A 21,435-nucleotide genomic window follows, 5' to 3' on the forward strand; every position below is an offset into this window, starting at 1 on the left:
TCAGCCATCCAGGCACCCCAGGAGGCCCTGATTTTTATAGGAAACTAAATCTTACTCAGGTTCTGCTGGCCATTTTTAGAGCATACTTTCGAGCAATGTAGTTTCTTTCTCTTTCGAATATGTACCTGTGTGTATGTATCTAATATTGAAACAAAGCTTTTGTGTATAGAAGAGTATAAACAATTACATGAGGTAAAAATCTCAAATAGAAAATATCAAAATCTTTACTGGCCAAAAGACACAATAAAAACTTTATGTTAAATGAATCCATCATATAATAATTTATAAATTTGCTCTTATTTGTACTTTACATATCCAGGTGACAGATGTATCAGGAGTAGAAGCTAGAAGGTTATCTCTTTCATAAATCTTGATACTAGGAAAAGAAGATAAAAGTAGAGTTATAAAGTACTGTATTAGTTCACCAGGGCTGCCATAACAAATACTAGACTGGGTGATTTAAATAACAGAAATGTATTGTCTCACAGTTCTGGAGGCTTGAAGCCCAAGATCAAGATGTTAGCAGGTTTGGTATCTTCTGGGGTTTCTCTCCCGCTTGTGATTGGCTGTCTTTTCCCTCTATGCTCACATGGTCATCCTTCAGTCTGTGGTCTGTGTCCTAATCTCCTCTTGTAAGGACACTGGCCACATTGGATTACAGTCCACCCTAGCATATCTATTTTAACTTAAATTACCTCTTTAAAGGCCTTATCTCCACAATAACAATCGTATTCTGAGGCACTAGAGCAGAGGAGGAGTTAGGGCTTCAATGTATAATGGAGGGGGGGTGGAAATTCAGCCCATTAGGTACCATATTTCTGTGAACACATTATTGTGAATAAGCAAACCTGATTATAGTTTTGACTCTTTTGCAAATGTGGGCTGTTGCTTTGGGTTGGTTGAGTGTTCTATACACGCATTCCTCTTGCCCATAAAATATTTTTTTATTTTACAGTACTAAAAATTGCATTGAATTAGCAGAGTGGTAAAACAACTGGCGTATCAAAAGGTGGTCCTAAATTTCAGGAAATAGAGTAACATAAGCCATTTAAAAAATATGGTACTTCCTTATTGAACTTAGTGATGAATATTTGCACGTTCACTTTTTGAATCAAAATGGTGCTGGCAATTTGTCTTGGCCATTTATCAGTTTTTTATAAATCCTAGAGGTGGAAGTTACCAGGAAGGTCTTTTACCCAGCTCTTCAGTATAAGAGGAGAAAAGCTAGGGCAACAGAGATTAGCTATCTCAAGGTCAGAGTGGCAGAGAGTGCAGTTTACCTATCTTGCTCCAGTATCTTCCTGTATTCATAATACTTCCTTCTTATAGCAGTTTAGTACTTTTCAACTGGCTTTTTAGAGCTTAAGGATAACCTACAGAATAGAGAATTGGGTTCTCACGTCTAATGATTTCATAGAAAAAAATAACATTTTTTCCTTATATAGGCCTTCATGAAATTGGATTTCAACAAAACTGGCTCTGTGCCTATTACAAACATACGAAAATGTTACTGTGCAAAGAAGCATCCTCAAGTAATTTCAGGTAATTATTATGAGTCAAAATGCATTAGATTTCTAAAATGTTAATAAAAGTAAAATCTTAAATTATATTAACTTACAGTGTAGACTTGAGGCCATTAAGGGAGGAAATAAACACTTATTTTTTAAACCAGAAACATAAGAGCCATTTGACCTTCTTCATTTAAATATTCTGAGGTCTATTGTTTATGCTTTTTTTTATGTTTATGAACTGAGATTGAATTTTTATTTCTTACTGAGGAGATCATGCGGAATTTGCGTTAGGACAGAATGGATTCAGAGGATAGATAATTACATGTGCAAGTTCTCTGGGTTAGTTTTACTGTATCCTCATATACTTGAAGATTCAAGGCAGAAAGTGAATGTCTTTCTCTGGGAATGGTGATATATATGTAACAGGCATACATATGTGTATCAGAATTTGAGGATCTAGAAATATCTCAGATACATACAGGAAATTTAGGATGGCTTGACTTAACAATTTTCTGATTTTACAATAGTACTAAAACAATGTACATTTAGTAGAAACTGCACTTCAGGTTTTGCTTTTTGAACTTCACCCTGGCTGGCATTCACAGTTTGATACTCTCTTGTGAAGCTGGGCAGTGGTAGCAAGCTCCCAGCCAGCCATGTGACCGGGAGAGTAACAACCTATACACTTATGTAATCATTCTGTACCCATACGGCTATTCTGTTTTTCACTTTCAGTACAGTATTCAATAAATTACATGAGATATTCAATACTATATTATATATATATATATATATATATATGTATGTGTACATATATATACACAGTATATATATACATATATATACATAGTATTCAATGAATTACAAGAGATACTCAATACTATATTATAAAATGGGCTTTGCCTTAGGTAATTTTGCCCAAGTGTAGGCTAATTGTGTTTTGGGCACAACTAAGGTGGGCTGGGCTAAACTATGGTATTTTAGGTTAGATGAATTAAGAGCATTTTCAGCTTAAGACAGTTTCAGTTTACAATGGGTTTATCAGATAAAACTTTATTGTGAGTCAGGGAAAATCTGTAATTTTAGAGATTCATTACCTACTGTATTTTTTCTGACTTTAATTTTTATATAGTTGATTTATTAATACAGTCTTAGTATAAAGAAAGTATTTGGGGGCACCTGGGTGGCTCAGTGGGTTAAAGCCTCTGCCTTCGGCTCAGGTCATGATCCCAGGGTCCTCAGATCTAGTCCCGCATCAGGCTCTCTGCTCAGCAGGGAGCCTGCTTCCCTTCCTCTCTCTCTGCCTGCCTTTCTGCCTACTTGTGATCTCTGTCTGTCAAATAAATAAATAAAATCTTTAAAAAAAAAAACCCCAAAACAAAAAGAAAGTATTTGGCCACAGTGACTCTCCTCTTTTCATCACATGTTCCTCTATAGAGGTAACATTATCATTTAATATATATACATTTCTTATATGTCCTTACTCTATGAATTTTCATAGCTATATAGGTGCTATAAATATCAAATACTTCTTGAATTTTTTTTTTTTTTTAGCATGACAGGTACACTAAATACACTAAATATGTAGTTTACTTTTTACACTCAAAAATGTTTTGGAGCTCTTGCCATATTAATCCATATTGAGCCACCTTATTATTATCTGCTCCATATTATTCTTTTTAAAAATCAATACACTACAATTTACCTAGTTAGGCTCCTACTGGAAGACTTTAAATTTCTGAACAATGAAGCAACGAATATGTTTATTTGTGACTCATCAGGCTCATTTTCTGCTGTTTCTTATGGGGTGGTAATTTCAATACCTAGAATATCTACATTTCAAATTTTAACTGATACTTAAAATTGCATTATAAGATGGCTATACCAGATTATATTGCTGTTAGTTGGAGAATTCATTTCCCTGACTGTCCTTCCAACACCACAGAATTTTGCCAATCTGATAGACTAAAAAAATTTTTACTTGCATTTCCCTGGTTATTTGGAAGGTTAAACATATTTTTGTATTTTTTGACCATTTGTAATTTATATTTAATCTTTGTTTTTTTTTTTTTTAAAGAATTTATTAATTTATTTGACAGAGAGAAAGATCACAAGTAGGCGGAGAGTCAGGCAGAGAGAGAGGAGGAAGCAGGCTCCCGCTGAGCAAAGAGCCCGATGCGGGGCTCAATCCCAGGACACTGAGATCATGACCTGAGCCGAAGGCAGCGGCTTAATCCACTGAACCACCCAGGCGCCCCTATATTTAATCTTTGTAATTTATATTTAATTTATATTTTATCTTTCTAATTTATGATTTTGATCATATACTGTTAAATACTATAGAATACTATTCCAGATTTTTTAAATATTTTTATTATTAAAAGAAGTTACCCTGTAATTACTTTTGTTTATCACCATTAACCCTTGTGAATGGTTTATTTATTACTTATAATTATGAAGTGAAAAAGACAACAATTTGTTATAAAGATTAAAGCTATCTCTGGCTTCCTGATTTCTGATAGCCCAAGGTCAGAATAGTTTAATTTGCTTATCAATGACTTTAAATGAACTGCAGTTGCCCCTAAGAAAATTTCTAGCATTATTGAATTGGATTTAGCATATCTTTTTTTTTTAAAGATTTTTATTTATTTATTTGATAGACAGAGATCACAAGTAGGCAGAGAAGCCAGGCAGAGAGAGATGAAGAAGCAGGCTCCCCACTGAGCAGAGAATCCGATGCAGGGCTCGATCCCAGGACCCTGGGATCACGACCTGAGCCTAAGGCCAGGGCTTGACCCACTGAGCCACGCAGGTGCCCCTGGATTTAGCATATCTTTTTCTTTAAACTTATGTCATTCCCTGCTCTTCTTCCTTAATTAGCTTGCTAAATATAAGAACAAGATAGTTTTCTTATTTCAAAATTAGATGATTTCAACATCCTACATTGTTTTTCTTTGTTTTCTCCCTTCTAACAATCTTAATTAAGTTGCTAAAGCAGCTTGAGTTTTGTTAGATGTAATTGAATTGTTGGTGAGAGTTTTGTTCTTGTTGGATAAGCCTTCATTTGTTTAAGAAATTCCAACACCTCAAAAAAAAAAAAAAAAAAACCCAAACCCAAAATTCCATATCTCATCTTTGCATTCACATTAAGGAAAATAAGCTAGTAGGTACAAGCAGTCTTAAAAAGAAGAACAAACACCCATTGAAGTTTTTTAAAGTTTGAAGTTTAAAAATATTACCTATCAATACAAATTATAATCTAGTCACATGCTGTCTTTGGAATATAAATTATTTACAATTAAAAAATATTTATCTATTTGATAAAGAGAGAGAGAGAGTGAGCAAAGGGAGGGACAGAGTGAGAAGGAGAGAAGCAGACTTCCCACCGAATTTGGAGCCCAGCACGGGACTCCCATCTCATGACCCCAGGATCATACCAGAGCCAAATCTAGAGTTGGACGTTCAACTGACTAAGCCACTCAGGTGCCCCTAGATTATTTACAATTTATAATTAATTTCAAATTAAGACTTTTGTAGCACATTTTTACTCTAGAAAATACTTTCTTTTTACTTAAATAATTTGTTAGAAAAAGATTATTTTCAGCTTTTATAGAAATGAAATGTCCCAAATGTATTTCTCTGTAAAGATATTATCACTGTTTATTAAAATACTTCATGGTGGGACACCTGGGTGGTTTAGTTGGTTAAGCATCTGCCTTCAGCTCAGGTCATGATCCCTCGGTCCTGGGATGGAGCCCCATGTCAGGCTCCCTGCTCAGTCAGGAGCCTTCTTCTCCCTCTGCCTGCTGCTCCCCCTGCTTGTGCTCTCTTCCACTCTCTGTCTCTGACAAATAAATAAATAAAATCTTAAAAAAAAAAAAAAATAAAATACTTCATGGTGTCCAAGTAGACAAAAAGAAAGGTTAGTTAAAAATGATAAAAGGTAAGTAGTTGGATGGTGATGCAGAGGAGGTATAAAAATCTTGAGTATTTGAAACAAAAATTTAAATAAAAAATGTTTTCATTAAGAAATAATATTAAAACTCATTTGTTCAAAAGTATGGGTGATAGACAGAGGAGGAAATCTCTTTTGCCAACAGGTATATATTTTTATATATATTAGATCTTGGTTAATTTTTTTTTTTTTATAAATTTTTTTTTTTAAGATTTTATTTATTCATTTGAAAGGCAGAGATTACAAGTAGGCAGAGAGGCAGGCAGAGAGAGAGAGGAGGAAGCAAGCTCCCCACTGAGCAGAGAGCCTGATGCGGGGCTTGATCCCAGGACTCTGAGACCATGACCTGAGCCGAAGGCAGAGGCTTTAACCCACTGAGCCACCCAGGCACCCCAAGATCTTGGTTAATTTTAACCCTTGACTAACACTCAATCACAAATTCACTCTATTGTTTTATATTACCATTTCTGCAGAGCATAATTATGCAGTCCTTGTTCATTCAACCTTTTTTAAAAATAAAATAATCATTTTCTCTATTTTGCACATATTTTTAAAAGACAGCAAACATCTAAAGCTTTTTTTTTAATTTGAAAGGCCCTTAACAATGAATTATTATCTGTCCATTAGAGAACTTCTGCTTTTTGAGAAAGATCCAACTCTTATCCTAATTTTGCCCACTTCATTAGACAATTAAGGTGGTTTTCCCAATTTAAGTTTGTAATTTTAAAATGTAACATGGCTTCAGAGTGATTTAGAGGGTCATTTAGATTTCTCTGACATTTTTTTTGCCTTTGTATATGGGTCTCTATTTTCTTTGATTATCATCTGACCATATTTTGTAGCTTCCTTTTATCTTTTAATTTCTCTTATTAAAAGCTTAAAGAATGTTTTTTTTTTTTTTTTCCTCCTCCATGCTAGGATCCTGGGAATAGATATAAATCCATGTGAGTAGGGAGCACCTTGGATTGCTCCTTTGTTTTCACTGACCACAAAATAACCCAAGCTACTTAATTAAATAGCTTATTGTTCTCTTTCTGAATTTTTTAAAAAATCAAATGAATTAAAAGACTGAATCATATATTTTATGTTGCCTCTTTGGTTTTTTGTTTTGTTTTGTTTTAAAGATTTTATTTATTTATTTGTCAGACAGAGAAAGAGAGCTAGTGCACAAGCAGGGGGAGCAGCAGAGGGAGAGGGAGAAGCAGGGTCCTTGCCGAGTAAGGAGCATGATGCTGGGAGATCCTGACCTGAGCTGAAGGCAGACCCTTAACCAACTGAGCCACCCAGGTGTCCGTGTGTGTGTGTGTGTGTGTGTGTGTGTGTGTTTTAAGAACTTTTACAGTATTTTAATTGAATTTAAATGGGTGTGAAAGGGTGATTCTAGAGATATAAAATCTCCAGGTTTAATATATTCCCCTGATTTGCTAAAATTGACCTGCTTCTCCCAAATTAAACTCAGTGGAATATTCTTTTTAGAAGTACTTTTCAGTCACAATCCTTGGGTGGAAACTATAACGTCTCAGTCATCTCAGTAATACTCAGGGTTAGGAATCTTAATGGATATAGCATGTTCAAATGAGTAATTTTCTTTCTTTTAGATTTTATTTATTTATTTATGTGAATTCAAGTTAGTTAACATACAGTGTATTGTTAGTTTCAGGATAGAGTTTAGTGACTCATCAGTTGCATACAACACCCAGTGCTCTTTACAACACATTCCCTCCTTAATGCCCACCACCCAGTTACCCCACCCCCCACCCCCCTCTACAGCCCCCAGTATGTTCCCTATAGCTAAGTCTCTTACGGTTTGCCTCCCTGTCTGTTTATTCTTTTATTTCATTTTTCATTCCCTTCCCCTATGATCATCTGTTTTATTTCTTAAATTCCACGTATGAATGAAATCATATGGTATTTGTCTGACTGACTTATTTTACTTAGCAGTTATGTTCTCTCTTTACATAACAAATTGAAGCCTTATAATTTTTTTTACATTTTTGATTCTCAGTAGCATCTTCCTATAGAATGAAATTAATCATATTTAGTATGATGTAGTGGAAATAGCCTACTTAATGTCAGAGATTAAAATAGAGTGATTTAATCTAGTGAAAATTCTTCCGGCAAAGATTTTCATAGGCCTTTGAATCTTACTTGTGGTAATATTTTCTAGCTGCAGTTATGAGTAACTGATTCATAAAATAACTAATGCCTGAATATAGGGATGTTTTTCATACATTGGGTTACTGTGTTAACAGCCTATAAATCTTTGAAATTATTTACTTGTTATCTTCTTTCCTCATTTCTAATGAGAATAAAACTGAGTCCTCTAAAACATTAAGATATAAAAGAATATCTACAGTAGTGACTCTTACTTTGTTTATACCTATAGGGCACATCTGATCAGAGGCTTAAAAGTTGCCTTGAATGTGTATTGAAGTCATCACCATTAAATTCTGATTCATGCAAGAAACTGTTTAAATAAATTGGAGGGTAGTGTGACATAAGATTTGAAATTGTTGAAAAGATTTCATAAGGTGATTAAGTATTTCTTTATCGTCATCAGTCATTTTACTAGTGTTTTAAGGAGATTGTTTCACAGTCGGTACTATATTACAGGCCATTCCACAGAGGAAGAAATCAAATTATCTTTTCTAGAAACATTAAAAGATGCCTGCAGCAAGTCTGATGAAGTGACTTATGGTGAATTTGAAGATTACTATGAAGGTCTAAGTATCGGGATAGTACATGATGAAGATTTTGTTAATATTGTACGTACTCCTTGGGGGATTTAGTTTTTTTTAGAATGAGGGTGTCTTCAGCACTGAGCCTTCTAAAGGTGAGGTGAATTGAATGTAAAATGTGGTCAAACATTGGAATATAATTTTTCTAGGACTTCTTTTGTTTTTTGTTTTTCTCAAACAGGTTGAGTCTGGTAGGAGGAATCAGAAAAAGAGCTGAAGGGAGGTGTATGTCTGGTCATGTGCATGTCTGAGTGTTTGCCTGACTCTAAGCATTAAAAGCTCTATCTTGCTCATTCATTACTTATCTTGGATATGTTTTAAAGGTCATTTTTAAAAATTTTTATTTTATTTTATTTGTGTGTGTGTGTGTTCCAAAGTTCATTGTTTATGCACCACACCCAGTGCTCCATGCAATACGTGCCCTCCATAATACCCACCACCAGGCTCACCCAACCCCCCACCCCCCTCCCCTCCATAAAGGTCTTTGTTAAATTAGGTTTCATAGGAAAGTTACATCTGTATCAAACTATATGAGAGCTTCTATATAGTAACCAAGTTACTTATCCATTGTTTTTTGGCTACCCATTCCCCAAAATATGATAGCCACCATTCTCAATTTGATGAACTGGAATTGGGTCCAAAGCCTCTAAGACTTTAAATAGCTCAGCTTGTTTGAAACATTTGAAAACGTTAAAAGAATTAAAGGATATGTAAGAGAAGTTTTCCACATGGTATAGATGTTTTGGGTAGCATAAATATTTAGAATGATGGAGGCTTACCTTCAAATGCTTATTTAAATACTGACTTGTCTTGTGGATTCTTCTAAATTATGTGCTGTTGTTTGTCCAGTAGAGCACAATGTAATTATTCAAGTGATCAACTCTGTTTGTTCTTTTGTTCTATTTTTAACTGGAATCCTTATTACCTACACAGAATTACCGTTAGCTAGAAACAATACAAAATGGGAGGGAAAATATTTTCTTAGATTTTTAAATAAAGATCTCAAAATGCATTATCCCATGTATGGACTCAGGGATAGTTTAGTAATTCTTAACAAAATATAAAAAGATGTTTTGTCCTAAAATGAATGTTTATTATTCTAAACATCTCTTTTTGTTATACTAAGCAACTAACATATTTTCTTCTCAATAGATATTATTTAATGGTTAGATGTATTGTAATCGTCCTTTCCAGTCTTATGTTGTTAAGCATATTTTTTTGTGAATATAATCAGAAAATGTATAGACTGTCATATTGTGAAAAAAGGGAAGATTCTTCTGCGATTTAACATGTTAATGTCACAGCATACTTTTAAATAAGCCTCCACCTTCTTAATATAAATATTCATATGTGTTTGCAAAAAGTTTCTCTACTTAGGAGCTTAGGAATAGTTAATTTCTCATTATTTTATACTTTATTTCAGTGTAGAGTTAGAAAATACATATTCAATATTTTATTTGTGTATTTTGTTAAATTTTAATTGGTGGCACAATAAATCATTCTGCATTTGCTTTATTGTCTGCATTCTTTGATTTTGGTGTAATAAAATCTATTATTTAGTACCCAGTTTAATAGAGGGGCATTTAATTCATTTAATTACGTAGTTACATTTTCAAATACCCACAGCACAATAACTGACATTTGAAATTCTATGCTTAGGGGCGCCTGGGTGGCTCAGTGGTTAAGCCGCTGCCTTCGGCTCAGGTCATGATCTCAGGGTCCTGGGATCGAGTCCCGCATCGGGGTCTCTGCTCAGCAGGGAGCCTGCTTCCTCCTCTCTCTCTCTGCCTGCCTCTCTGCCTACTTGTGATTTCTCTCTGTCAAATAAATAAATAAAATCTTTAAAAAAAAAAAAAAAGAAATTCTATGCTTAACTGTCTTTAGGAGTCTAAAATATCTCTTGATTAACATTAAAATATTAAATATGAAATTATATGTTGAAGTGATGTTACATGAATTTTATGGTTAAGTATATTTTATCATTCTCTAGATCTTCAAGAGGTCTTTGTGGTATAGTTGTTTTCCCAATAGTTCTACTGTTTATTGATTCTACATATTAATTTTAATGTCTTTATTCTTATAAATAATGTTTTACAGAATTTTTAGGGCAACTCAAACTCTATTAGAAAACAAAAGATACTATTTAGGAATTTTAAGCTATATTTTAATTAGGAAAGAATATATATTTGAATGATGGAACAACTAGAGCATAATATAGATAAAAGTGTATGTTCCTCTTTTAAATTTTATAGTATATGACCATGTTTATTTAATGAACCAGTGACTGTAGAGGCACATAGAGTCACTTAAAATAACACATAATTTTGATGCTATGAAACACATTTTATTAATTACTTTGGATTTCCAGTCAAATTTCTTGTGAATTACTTCAGGAGAGAACTGTGTTTAATAGGCTGTGCTTACTGCATGTTATTTAACATGCATATATATATGTGAGATTGGTTTATAATGCTTGAATAAACAAAATATGTACTGTGATAAAATATAGTCCCTACTAGGTTGATCAGCAAGGGCAAACATCTGCAGTTAAAGTGCTTAAAGAAGGAACTGAACCAAAATGACAAGCTGAGCATGAGAAGGGCAAAGAAAATTCAGTGGGTTGATAGGGAAGTGTTAGAATCTGATAATGAGGAAAAGGTCCTGTTATAGCCTTCCATTTTTACTTTATGGTTATATAAACTTCTTAGGAAAACACATTTTTTTAATGTCTTCATATATAAGTGCATCATAGTGCAGCTTCTGTTCATTTGGTCTTGATTTCATTTAGCCAGTCATGTAGATGGTTGACCATTAAGCAACGCGGAGGTAAGGTCACTGATCCCCTGTACAGTTGAAAATCTGCCTATAACTTTTGACTCCCCCAGAACTTAAGTACTAATAGCTCATTGTTGACCAGAACCCTCACCAATGATATATATAGTCAACTAACACATATTTTTTAATGTTACATTATATACAGCATTCTCAAAATAAAGTAAGCTAGAGAAAAGAAAATGTTATTAAAATCATTTTCAGTACTGTATTTATAAAAAAAATTCCGAGTGTAGGTGGACCTGCACAGATCAAATCCATATTGCTCAAGGGTCAACAGTATTTACTGAAATTTCCATGAAATTTCCAAGACTCTCGACAGTCTAGATTTTTCTCACACTCCGTATATCCACTTTGTCTCAAGTCCTGTGGTTTCTTACTTTTGAATCCGTCGCTTTCACTTCTCAATGCCTTACCACCTTTCACGTGTATTACCCCCACATCAACTCTGCCTCCTCCCCAATCCCACTTTAACTCATCCTATACATTGCTATTAGAATGATCTTTCTAAAATGTACTTCCATTACGTAAGTCCTTCCATGGTATCCCATACCTTTTAGAGAAGTTCAAACTCCTCACGTTAACACATAAAACCTAAATAATCTGGTCTCCCTAAGCTCATCTCCCTCTCCACACCCCCTCTCCTTGTCCCTCCCCCAGCCCCCCTCTTCAACCCCCCTCCCCAGGCATTCTGAGCTACTTCTTGTTTTTAGACTCGATTGTGAGGTGTCAAATCTCTGTGACTTCAGAACTGCTCTGCTGCTTTTGTCTAAAATGCTTTTCTCCATTAATACATCTAAGTTAACACCTACTGATTTTCTAACACTAGCTCAAGAACCATCTCTTCTAGAAAGCTAAAGCAGAGAAGCTCTTAAGAGTCTGATAAAGTTGTCCTTTGGATCTTGGCAGCCTGTATGAGCCTTTCACCCAGCATTTATCACTTCATATTATAGTTATTACTTTGCTTAGGTTTTCCCATGATTTGTAAGCTTTTCAAGGGTAAGGACCATATCTTATTTCACTTTATGAACCTGGTATCTAATGCAGGATGCCTGACATGTAGTAGGTGTTCAGTCAAGATTTGCTAACTGGGTAAATATGATTTTGAGCAACAAGTGTTATGGTTCTTACAGTTTAACATTGTTGCTTTAAAACACTATAGCATAGACTATTGAACAGTATGAATGTGCACTTTAGTGCAAGCTTCAATTACGGGGGCAGTAAGTTTCCTAATAAAGAATGCACAGACTGGAGGTGTTTGAGTTAGCACTTTATCGACAAGACCTTACCACTCCAGGGGCCACCATATTCACTTCAGCTAGCTGGAACTCAGTCAGTATTTGATCCCTACAGAACAAGCCTCCTAAGCACAGTGGGTTTGATCCATAAAAACAGAGTGTATCATTGAATCCCTTAACGGTCTTGTGTACACCTGTGGATTAGAACTTCTGGTTACCCAACTATAACAGTACAGTAACCAGGTGCCTCCCCTTCTGGGGCTGCTGCTTCCGGGGAGCTTTTGTGCATTGTGATGGTTGGAGTTCCCAAGGGGACGAACTGCTGGGATTTCACTAAGTTTACAGATGAGGTTGTGTCATCTCCTCCTGCCTCCTTGCTAAGAAATGCTTGTTTGTTTGTTAAATATTTTATTTGAGAGAGAGAGAGATGGAGAGAGAGCATGTGCGCACGGGGATGTAAGCAGGAGGAAGGGGGGGAAGGGAGAGAGAGAATCCTAAGCAAACTCTGAGCTGAGCTTGGAGTTCAGAGTGGGACTGAATCCCATGACCCTGAGATCATGACCTGAGTGGAAATCAAGAGTTGGAGGCTTAAATGACAGCTACCCAGCCACCTCAGAAATGCTTGCTTAATAAATGTCTGTATGTGTGGCAGAATTTGGTCTGAAATTTATTTCATTATAGTTAGGAAGGTTAGGAAGAATAGCTAATTCTCACTCACCTCAAAACTTTGGCTGGGAGGCTGTGGGGGGTACTCACAGTTAACTGCCATTAAAAAAAAAAAAACCCTATTGTGCACAACTAAATTAGCTATTCCTAATACAGTTGTCAGTTGGCAGTTACAGTTCTCTGTCAGACACCACATCACAGACCCAAATATGGCATGGCACAATGCCTGAGGTAATAGACTAAAAATTTAAACACCCCTCCTTCATGATTGTTAAAACACGGGTATAAAGTAGGCATCGTGGAGCATGGAAGTACTTTTTGTGTTGTCTCAGGGAGGTAATAATAATAATTCATCCCTCTGAAATCATATGATTTATTACGATATTATTGAGATGGCATTTCCAATGTTTTGTAAAAAAATGATAAAAATTTTGGAGATTTGATTCTATAGCTTATAAAAACGTATTAGCAGATACACATTTTCAGATTTCTTTCTTCAGTAAGAAGCTAATTTGTGTAGTTTTTGGATATTTAAGCAAGGCAACATTATTTGGAAGGATTTTTGAATTAAAAAATTACTTATCTGGTGACAAATTTTATGCAAGGGGAAAACTGTAAAAGTCTCTTGTGTTTAAGTACTCCTTTTATCAAGTTAGGATGGGATTTCTGAGCTATGGCTGAGTAAGTTTATGTATAAATGAAAAGATTTTCACCTTTAAAACTGTATGTTGAGTTTTCTAGGATTTTCAGATGATGAGAAAACCAATATGGAACAGGTGACTGGAATTCGATGATATCATTATATTCACTTATGAAAGTGACACACTTATTCAGTGGTTGAAGAGATTAGTGTAGAAGAACTTAAGAAAATGTATGTTGTCAAGGAAAGGTAATTTTGAGGATATATACAAATGACCATAACATTAAGAAAAAGCATGTACTTTAATATTTTAGCATAAATGATATGGATAGGCACAAGCTTTGAAGTCCCTGAATACTGATTTCAAAAGTTGAACTCTGCTACAAATTAGGTATGACTTTGGGAAACTACTGAATGTCACTGAGTACTGAAAGACTGATTGACTATAGATATAAGTATGGATATACTTAGAGATGTAGATGTAGATATATATCTAGGTATATTGCTTAGCACAATCTAGCAGACATATGTAACTCAGTATACATTTATTTCCTCCGTATTTTTTGCATGATATAAAAAGTTAGTGAGTTTTCTTTTTTTTTTTTTTCTGATTAATCCCAAATGGCCATCATAAGAACCATTGTTTTAAAGAGAGATGAGTTCTCTTCCTTCATCAGTGCTCATGCAAGAAAATAAAAATCTTATATTAAGGCTATCAGTTTTTTTCCTTCAAAGCTTGAAGCAAGGTGACAGAGTGATTAGTAACAAAATTGAAAGAGTGATTAGTAACAAAATTTATTGCTATTGGAATTAGTTGGAAGATGGTACATGTGGAAGACTAATAATTTATGACTATAGAGATGTAAGACAACATTCCTAATATCTTTGGTGTCTACACTAAGACAGTCAATTGCCTTGTATCCAATAAGAGATTGTATTTTCCAAAGATGGCTGGAATAGTATCTCATCCCATAAAGTGTTGTTACATAGTGAACTTGATGACGTCACATCAAGAGGTAGGGTGTATGTCTTCTCTAGTTGGGTATAGGTGGCTTGTTACTTGATTGCGACAATAAATTGGGGCTGCAGTGATGCTGTATGATCTCAGACTAAGCAAAAAAGAGCCATAAAGTGTCTTCATTGCTTGTTGCAAGACTTGAGCCACTAAGTAAAAAGTCAGACTATATGAGACTGCCAAAGTGGAGGGGCTCTATGAAGTGCTCTGGTCAGCAGACAAATCTGAGCTTCCAGCTGGTAACTAACTAGGATCAATTATCTACCATGTGAGTGAGACATCTGGGGTTGATTACAACCCCAGCTAACATTTCACTATATTCACAGGACAGACCCCAAATGAGAACCACCTTGCTTTAGGCTGCTAAGTTTTGGGGTTATTTTTTAATATAGATATAGCAAGTACAACCAATTCTTAATTAGAATTTGAATAAAGCAAGGATATTAAAAACATTCTGTCAAATATTCAGGAGCTTTAGTTAATATGGCCCATAGTTTATAAAATCATTTTGAGACATTAAAGAAGAAAGTGTATGTTCTGAGTTGGGTGTAAGAAAGTGATCTGATTGAATGAGTGATACACAGAAACCAAAGTTATACTTTATTAAAGATAAATGAAATTGGACTGTCTAATATAAAGTCAAAACTTCACAGAACATTTGTTTCACCCTTGCAAAAGTTACTCATTATATTATATTAGTTATGGCAATTAGTGAGCTTATCCATCACTGTCTTAGATTAAGTATCATATAATTTTCTTGCTGAAAGAATTTGTTCATTCCTTCTGTTTCACCAAGGACTTTGATGAATATCAGAGAATATCAGAGATATCAAGATAATTTGTAGAGATAATCACTTATGTTTGGTTCTTATTGGTATAAGATGCAGAAAAGAATAAATGATACCTTCAGCCTCATCCCAAGAAGACAGACTTGCTTTTTTTTGTTTTACCATTCCAGGGTTGGAAGCAGAAATGCCAAGAACTTAACTCGGGATCTGAACCTCACCTGTCTTTGAGTGGTGTGTGTGTTTGTGCATGTGTGTATGCATGTGTTAGAGGGAGTTCCAGTAGATTGTAATGGATATAGGCCCACCTGAAGTGGAAAAGGGGACTTGTGAGAGTTTCTACTGAGACAGAGAAGAAAGGGGTTTTCCTAGGCCCTGGTGGTCCAACGTAGAACAAAACATGCTTTCATTTCTCAAGAAGCCTTATGGGTCCCAGAAACTGTAGTTGAAGAAGTCGGTGACTGTTAGGTGTGAGAAGTGATTGGCAGTGTGGACAGATATAGAAATAATACTCTAGGTGTGTGTGTGTGTGAGTGCAAATACGCACATATGCAGGTGTGTATTTGTATATGTGCTATAAAAATTAGGGAAGAACCAGCCAGGATGACACCTGACTAAGTTGTAGTGGAGTCAGTTACCTAAGGCAGTGAAGGCTGGGAGGCAGAGGGAGGGTAGGATTTTGATGCATTTCCTATTTATGTTTTCCTTTTATATTTCAGAAGGTAGCTTTCCTGTTTCTGAAATTTCTTGTAAACAATTTAAAACACACGTTCAGGTTTCATCTCTAATGCCAGAAATATTGGAGTCCATAGCCCTGTTCATTCTTCGTAGCACTTTGACTCTCATGTTCATTTATATCAACTAATATCTGCCTTGAGAGGGCAAATAGCACTTCCAATGTTTGTCACTCTGTTTTCATCTTCTAGTACGTCCCTGGCTTTGTGTCTGACACATAAATACACAATAAATATTTGTCGACCGACATCATCTATAAAATTGTATCTGCCTTAGTCATCTCAATACATTTGGATCATTATTATGTCAAGTGTCTTACTTTCTCTCTCTCTCCTGTCACATTCTTTATGATTGCTATATGAAGAACTGACATTTTTTAAAGTATGATTTTGTTCCAAAAGTTAATGGAGTTATTTAAAATCCACACCAACTTCTTTCCTTCTGGGCATTTCTATTTTATCCCTTTACAGATTTATTTATTTATTTTAGAGAGAGAAAGGGAGAGAGAACGTGCACCCACACAAGAGAGAGTGAACAAGAGACAAGCGCAGGGCAGAGGGAGAGAGAGACTTAAGCAGACTCCACCTTGAGCACAGAGTCTGACACTCGCCTTGATCTCTCAACTGTAAGATTGCTACCTGAGCTGAAACCCAAAGTCAATCAACTGCACTACCCAGGCACCCCTGCATTTGACCCCTTTAAATGACCATTCTTTTATCTGTTCCTCATTATTTATGTACCACTAAACTGAGTAGTTCATGAGCCATTGAAAGATGTTTCTTCAAATTTTCCTGTAAGCCTTGAGTTACTAGTATTCTAAGTACTACACTCTGTTGTTCTCTGAAGAAAGATGTAGGAGTGGAAAGGCTGTTGGAAATTAGCATCTCGTAGAAACTCCTGTAACCACCATGTAATAGGGACAGCTTGAGGGCAGAGCAGCTTTGGATCATACACGTTCTCTTTCAGACATTTGAAGATGTTACTCCACTGGTAGTCAAAAGCACTCTTGACTTTGGTTTCCTTATAGTAATCTGTTTACGTTCCTTCTGCTTTTGAAGTATAGAGAATTCTTAATTTTTTTCTTGAAACTTAAGGCTTTATTAGGACACATCCCAGTATTGACTTCAGATTGATCATTTGTTACCACTTTGTATTATGTTGATTATCAATTTTGCTCTATGATTCAGGTGTTTTCTTCATATATTTTAAGGTTTGATATCAGTGTTATAACATCCATGTCTGTATTCTCTTAAATTATTGCTGTTCTCCATATTTTTCTTGAATCTTGATCTTCTGTCTTATAAATGGCATATTTATATGTCATTCTGTCCTTTCCTTGTATTAAAGATCTTTTCTCAATGGAGCCTTGTTCATGTTTTCCCATTTTCCTCTGTTTCTTTGCAAGCTCTCTTCTCCCACCTGCAAGGTAGGACTTATTGGTTGTGTTTCCTGAGACATATTTTCTTCAGAACTCAGTAAGAAGAAGTTATCCTACAGAAAAATGGAAAAAAAGAATATGCACACACACATGCTCCAGAAACAATTATTTTGTACAGTCTGTTTCAGTATTATTTTCCAATTAGATGATTGAATTCTAGTTTCTTCATTAAGAGTCTCATTGGTGTTCCTTATGGTTGGCTAATTCTGAACCTAGAGATAAACACTAATCTTAATTGAAAGTATTTAGCCTAATTGCTTTTTACCCTTAAGCAAGTCCATAGTTCTCCTTTGTTCTTTCCTTCAACAAAAACATACTGAGTACTTACTACATGTCACGTGCTGTGCCAGCCACTGAGGGGATGCACACAGGAATGACAGACTCTTTACACTCCTGTGATGATGTGTCTAATGTGAGGAAAAGTCTTATTATAAAAATAAAAACCAAATTATAAAATATTAGGAACTGTGGAAGTCCCGGCAATTTTTGGTGGTGGCTAATCAGAGGAAAATGCTTCACAGAGTAGAAGCCAGAGAGGTTGAGGAGGAGGAGGGGTGCCCTGGATGGCACACTCAGTAAAGCTGCCAACTTTGGGTTTTGGCTCAGGTCATGATCTCAGGGTCCTTGGATCGAGCCCCATGTCCAGCTTCTTCTACAAAGGACAGGTATGGAAGAGAGTTAAGAGGCTGGTGAGCAGCGTTACCTCCCTTCTTTAATTGTCATTAAGGTAAAAAACTTTAGGTCAGGTTTATATCTGGGGAGGAAACTGAATGCCTTATTGTCTAATGTTTTAGAAATCTCAATAGTTAACTATTGAGCCCTTTCAGTAAACTTGGCAGATTAAGCATCCTTGTGCACCAGTTTTCCCTCAAAAATTTCATTCAAATAATCAGTTAAGAATAGTGGATGAAAGAATTTTTTAAGTCAGACAACAAGCTGGTGGAGGAGATTTAATGGTTTTAGCAGACTAGAAGAAATAGGATTCCAGACACCTACAGGAAATGGAATACCTATAAGAATTGATCTGATTTGCTTGACGGAATGCTGAGAACGTGGGATGAGGTATACTTGGCAACATGATTGGTTGGAAATCTATATACCAATAGATGGAACTTCCCTGGTCCCTTAAACTTTCCAGGCAGTCAGGAGACTATCCCACCCACATCTGTCATAAGTAATAGCACGCTTAGTCCGACAGACTGAGTGAAGGAGCATCTGGGTTCAGAGACAATAGACCCAGGATAAGGTGGGGGTGTGTGTAGGAGCTAAAAATAGTAGGGTGCAAAAATCTGCATCCTGGAAGGCAAGACCAGCAGGTAGCTTCTCCTGCCTAGGCCCTAGAATCCTGGACAGCTAAGTTTATACTCTCCACTCACCAACACACATCAATGCACTTCTTCCAGTTAACTTCTCACTTACACAAATGAAAGGGCAGCCAAGAATCAGTAGACATTTAAGAAAAGACAGTTTAGGAGAGGCAAAAACAGGAAAAAAAAAAAAACTTACATGAAAACAAAGACCATCAATGAACAGAAGAAATAAAATAAAATATCCTCTTATCAAGGATAAGAGAAAAGATACATGCTTATGAAATGAAAATGGGGTCCTATAAAAAAATCAGAGAACAATTTTTAACTTCAGTTATTAAAAATATGATGAACAAAAAGAGGTTTGCTTCAGCCTTTGCTGGCATGGCGGCATGGTGTGGCTCCAGAGGGGCTAGGAGACCAGCAGGTTCTGAGTCTGCTGGAGGAGCTGCTGCCAGTAGGAGGACAGAGGTGTCAACCTGGGGCTATGAGGCTGAGGAGGAGGTGTCAGTGCCCGTGGAGAGTGGGATGTCTGTTGGGGGCACTGCTAAACTGCTGGGTACCTGAGTCCGTGTGGAGCCCATCAGGCTCCTCTGTGCTCAGCCATCTGGAGGTCAGATGCTGCCTCTCCTACCTAGTAAAGGACCTGGGGGCATAGGTCTTGACATTGTGGAATGAGTCCAGCTATCTGAGCTGTTGAAAGTCTACCCAGAATAAGAATGAAAATCCCAAGCACAGGAAAAAAGTGCTGGGGTTGGTGAAGGTTGCCTTGAGAATGATAACATTTTGTGTTGAAGACAGGAAAGTGTCAAGATCTACAGGATTTAACCAACATTTTGGGGGGGGGGAATTGAACATAAGCTTTTACCCTAACTGCCAATATTTTGGACAAATCCTTGGTTTTTTTATGAAGGTGAAACCTAAAATTTGCCTCACACTGGAGTCTGTTGTTTTTGCTGGCTGCCAGATAGTTGAAGAAGGATGTTTCCCACTCATGAAGTAATCCAGATTAGTCAATGTAAATGTACTGCTTCTGAAGGGAAAATATAGGGGAAATGAAGGGAAAATATAATTTTGGGAAAAAATTCAGAACTATGAAATGGAACATACTGCTGCTTTAACTTTTTTCTACTTATAGAAGGCTGTTGTACTTCATATTTCAGAAATATTGAGGCTTGGTAAACTGGAAGCTTAGCTGAAAGCTTACAGTTTTCAACTAGTCTTTTCAAAAGCAAAGCCATCTGCCCTAGCTTTGTACCTTCTCAGTCTGGAAGTACAAACAATTCGTTAAATAATCACAAGTTCTCCAGCTTGTGATAAAGCATTACAAGATTAATGACACTGAGTTCTTTTATTGGAGAAAGGTAACTGCAAATGTCTCGCTATTTTCTTTCAAACATTGCAAGAAGTTGGTTTGGATAGTTTGTAGGTGCAGAGCCCAGACCTCCAAGACAGCAACGGTGGTGTTCCTGAGTTGTAAACAATACCAGCCGATAGTGCCTTGATGAAAGTGGGACTCTGAAGAGGAATTCTGAAGAATGAAGTCTCAGCAGCTCTCTCTCCATTGCAGCGATCAAAGATGCATTATCTTTTTCATCTTGAAAGTGGCACAGTCTCTGAGCTTGCCATTTTAGCAGTCCCAATTGTACTGTGTCAGAATTTAAAGTATGTATATAATTTATAATAAATGGAGGACCAGGTAGTGTTTTATCTGGCTCCCATCGAGACAGGAATATATAGACTATAACACCTGTTGTCTATAGTTATTCAGGCCAGATCTGGTCTATTTTCATGCTCTAAGCTATCAAATGGGTTAGGACCTCTCAAATGATTGAGAATAACATAAATACAGGCACTTCATTTTTCACTTTAAATAATAATCTTGAGTTCTTAACATGGATTATGAATTTTCTGAGAAAGGATGTAGAAAGTTGGAAGAAAGAAGCTTTGTTTTCTTGATTGAAGTATGAAGTAGGAGGCTGAAATCTGAGAATGAAAGAGTCCAGTCTGAGAGGAGAAGAGGTTTGAGGGGAGCAGGGGCTGAGGAGGTTTTGAGGGGAAGTTGGAGGGAACTGATTTGGACAAGTAAGAGTACCAACATGAGGCTGAGGTCCTAGCCAAGTTTGGAAACCATGAATTCAGAGTCATGCAAGATCAAAGAACTAATGGATTTTTTTTCTAGTATTTTTAACTCACAAAACGCAGAAACAAAAAAGGGGTAGCTCTTGCTGCTCAAGGATTTAGGTTTAGTAGGTTGCTGATGATAACGAACTTCAGAGAACTTCAGATGAAAGAGCTTGTCAGTGAGAAAGGAAGTAGACTAGGATGAAACTGATAAATTCAAAGGCAATGAGTGAGCAGACTGGAGGGTTAATTGTGATTCTTGTGCATATCTGATGGGCAGGAAAGGATGAGAGAGGTTAAAAGGGAAGAATTTGTTTACAATGTATGGAACGCAGAACTTCGAGGTTGTGAGTGACCTTTTAAAGGCCTATTTCCTTTGAAAAGGGCTTCAGTGCAGAGGAGGAAAGGGTAAGGTGAAAGAGGTCTAGGAAACTTGAAATTAGAATATGAT

The 21,435-nt window shown here is 36.1% G+C and overlaps 1 protein-coding gene across 46 annotated transcripts in view; it reads left to right on the plus strand.

Annotated features, from left to right (window-relative positions):
* CAPS2 (calcyphosine 2) overlaps positions 1–9,715 on the plus strand; it is a 170,738-nt gene extending 161,023 nt beyond the window's left edge. For 44 of the 46 annotated variants that reach the window (XM_082740441.1, XM_082740425.1, XM_082740466.1 and 41 more), the window contains 2 exons: positions 1,446–1,542; positions 8,080–9,715. In XM_082740441.1, the coding sequence (XP_082596567.1) occupies positions 1,446–1,542; positions 8,080–8,255 (273 nt within the window). In that variant the 3' untranslated portion in view covers positions 8,256–9,715. Of the gene's footprint in view, positions 1–1,445; positions 1,543–6,384; positions 6,462–8,079 lie in introns of those variants that run through there. The other 2 variants (XM_082740438.1, XM_082740449.1) reach the window with 2 other exon arrangements.
* The last annotated feature ends 11,720 nt before the right edge of the window (positions 9,716–21,435 follow it).

Source organism: Mustela nivalis (assembly GCF_964662115.1).
Source record: "Mustela nivalis genome assembly, chromosome: 7".
Lineage (NCBI taxonomy): Eukaryota > Metazoa > Chordata > Mammalia > Carnivora > Mustelidae > Mustela > Mustela nivalis.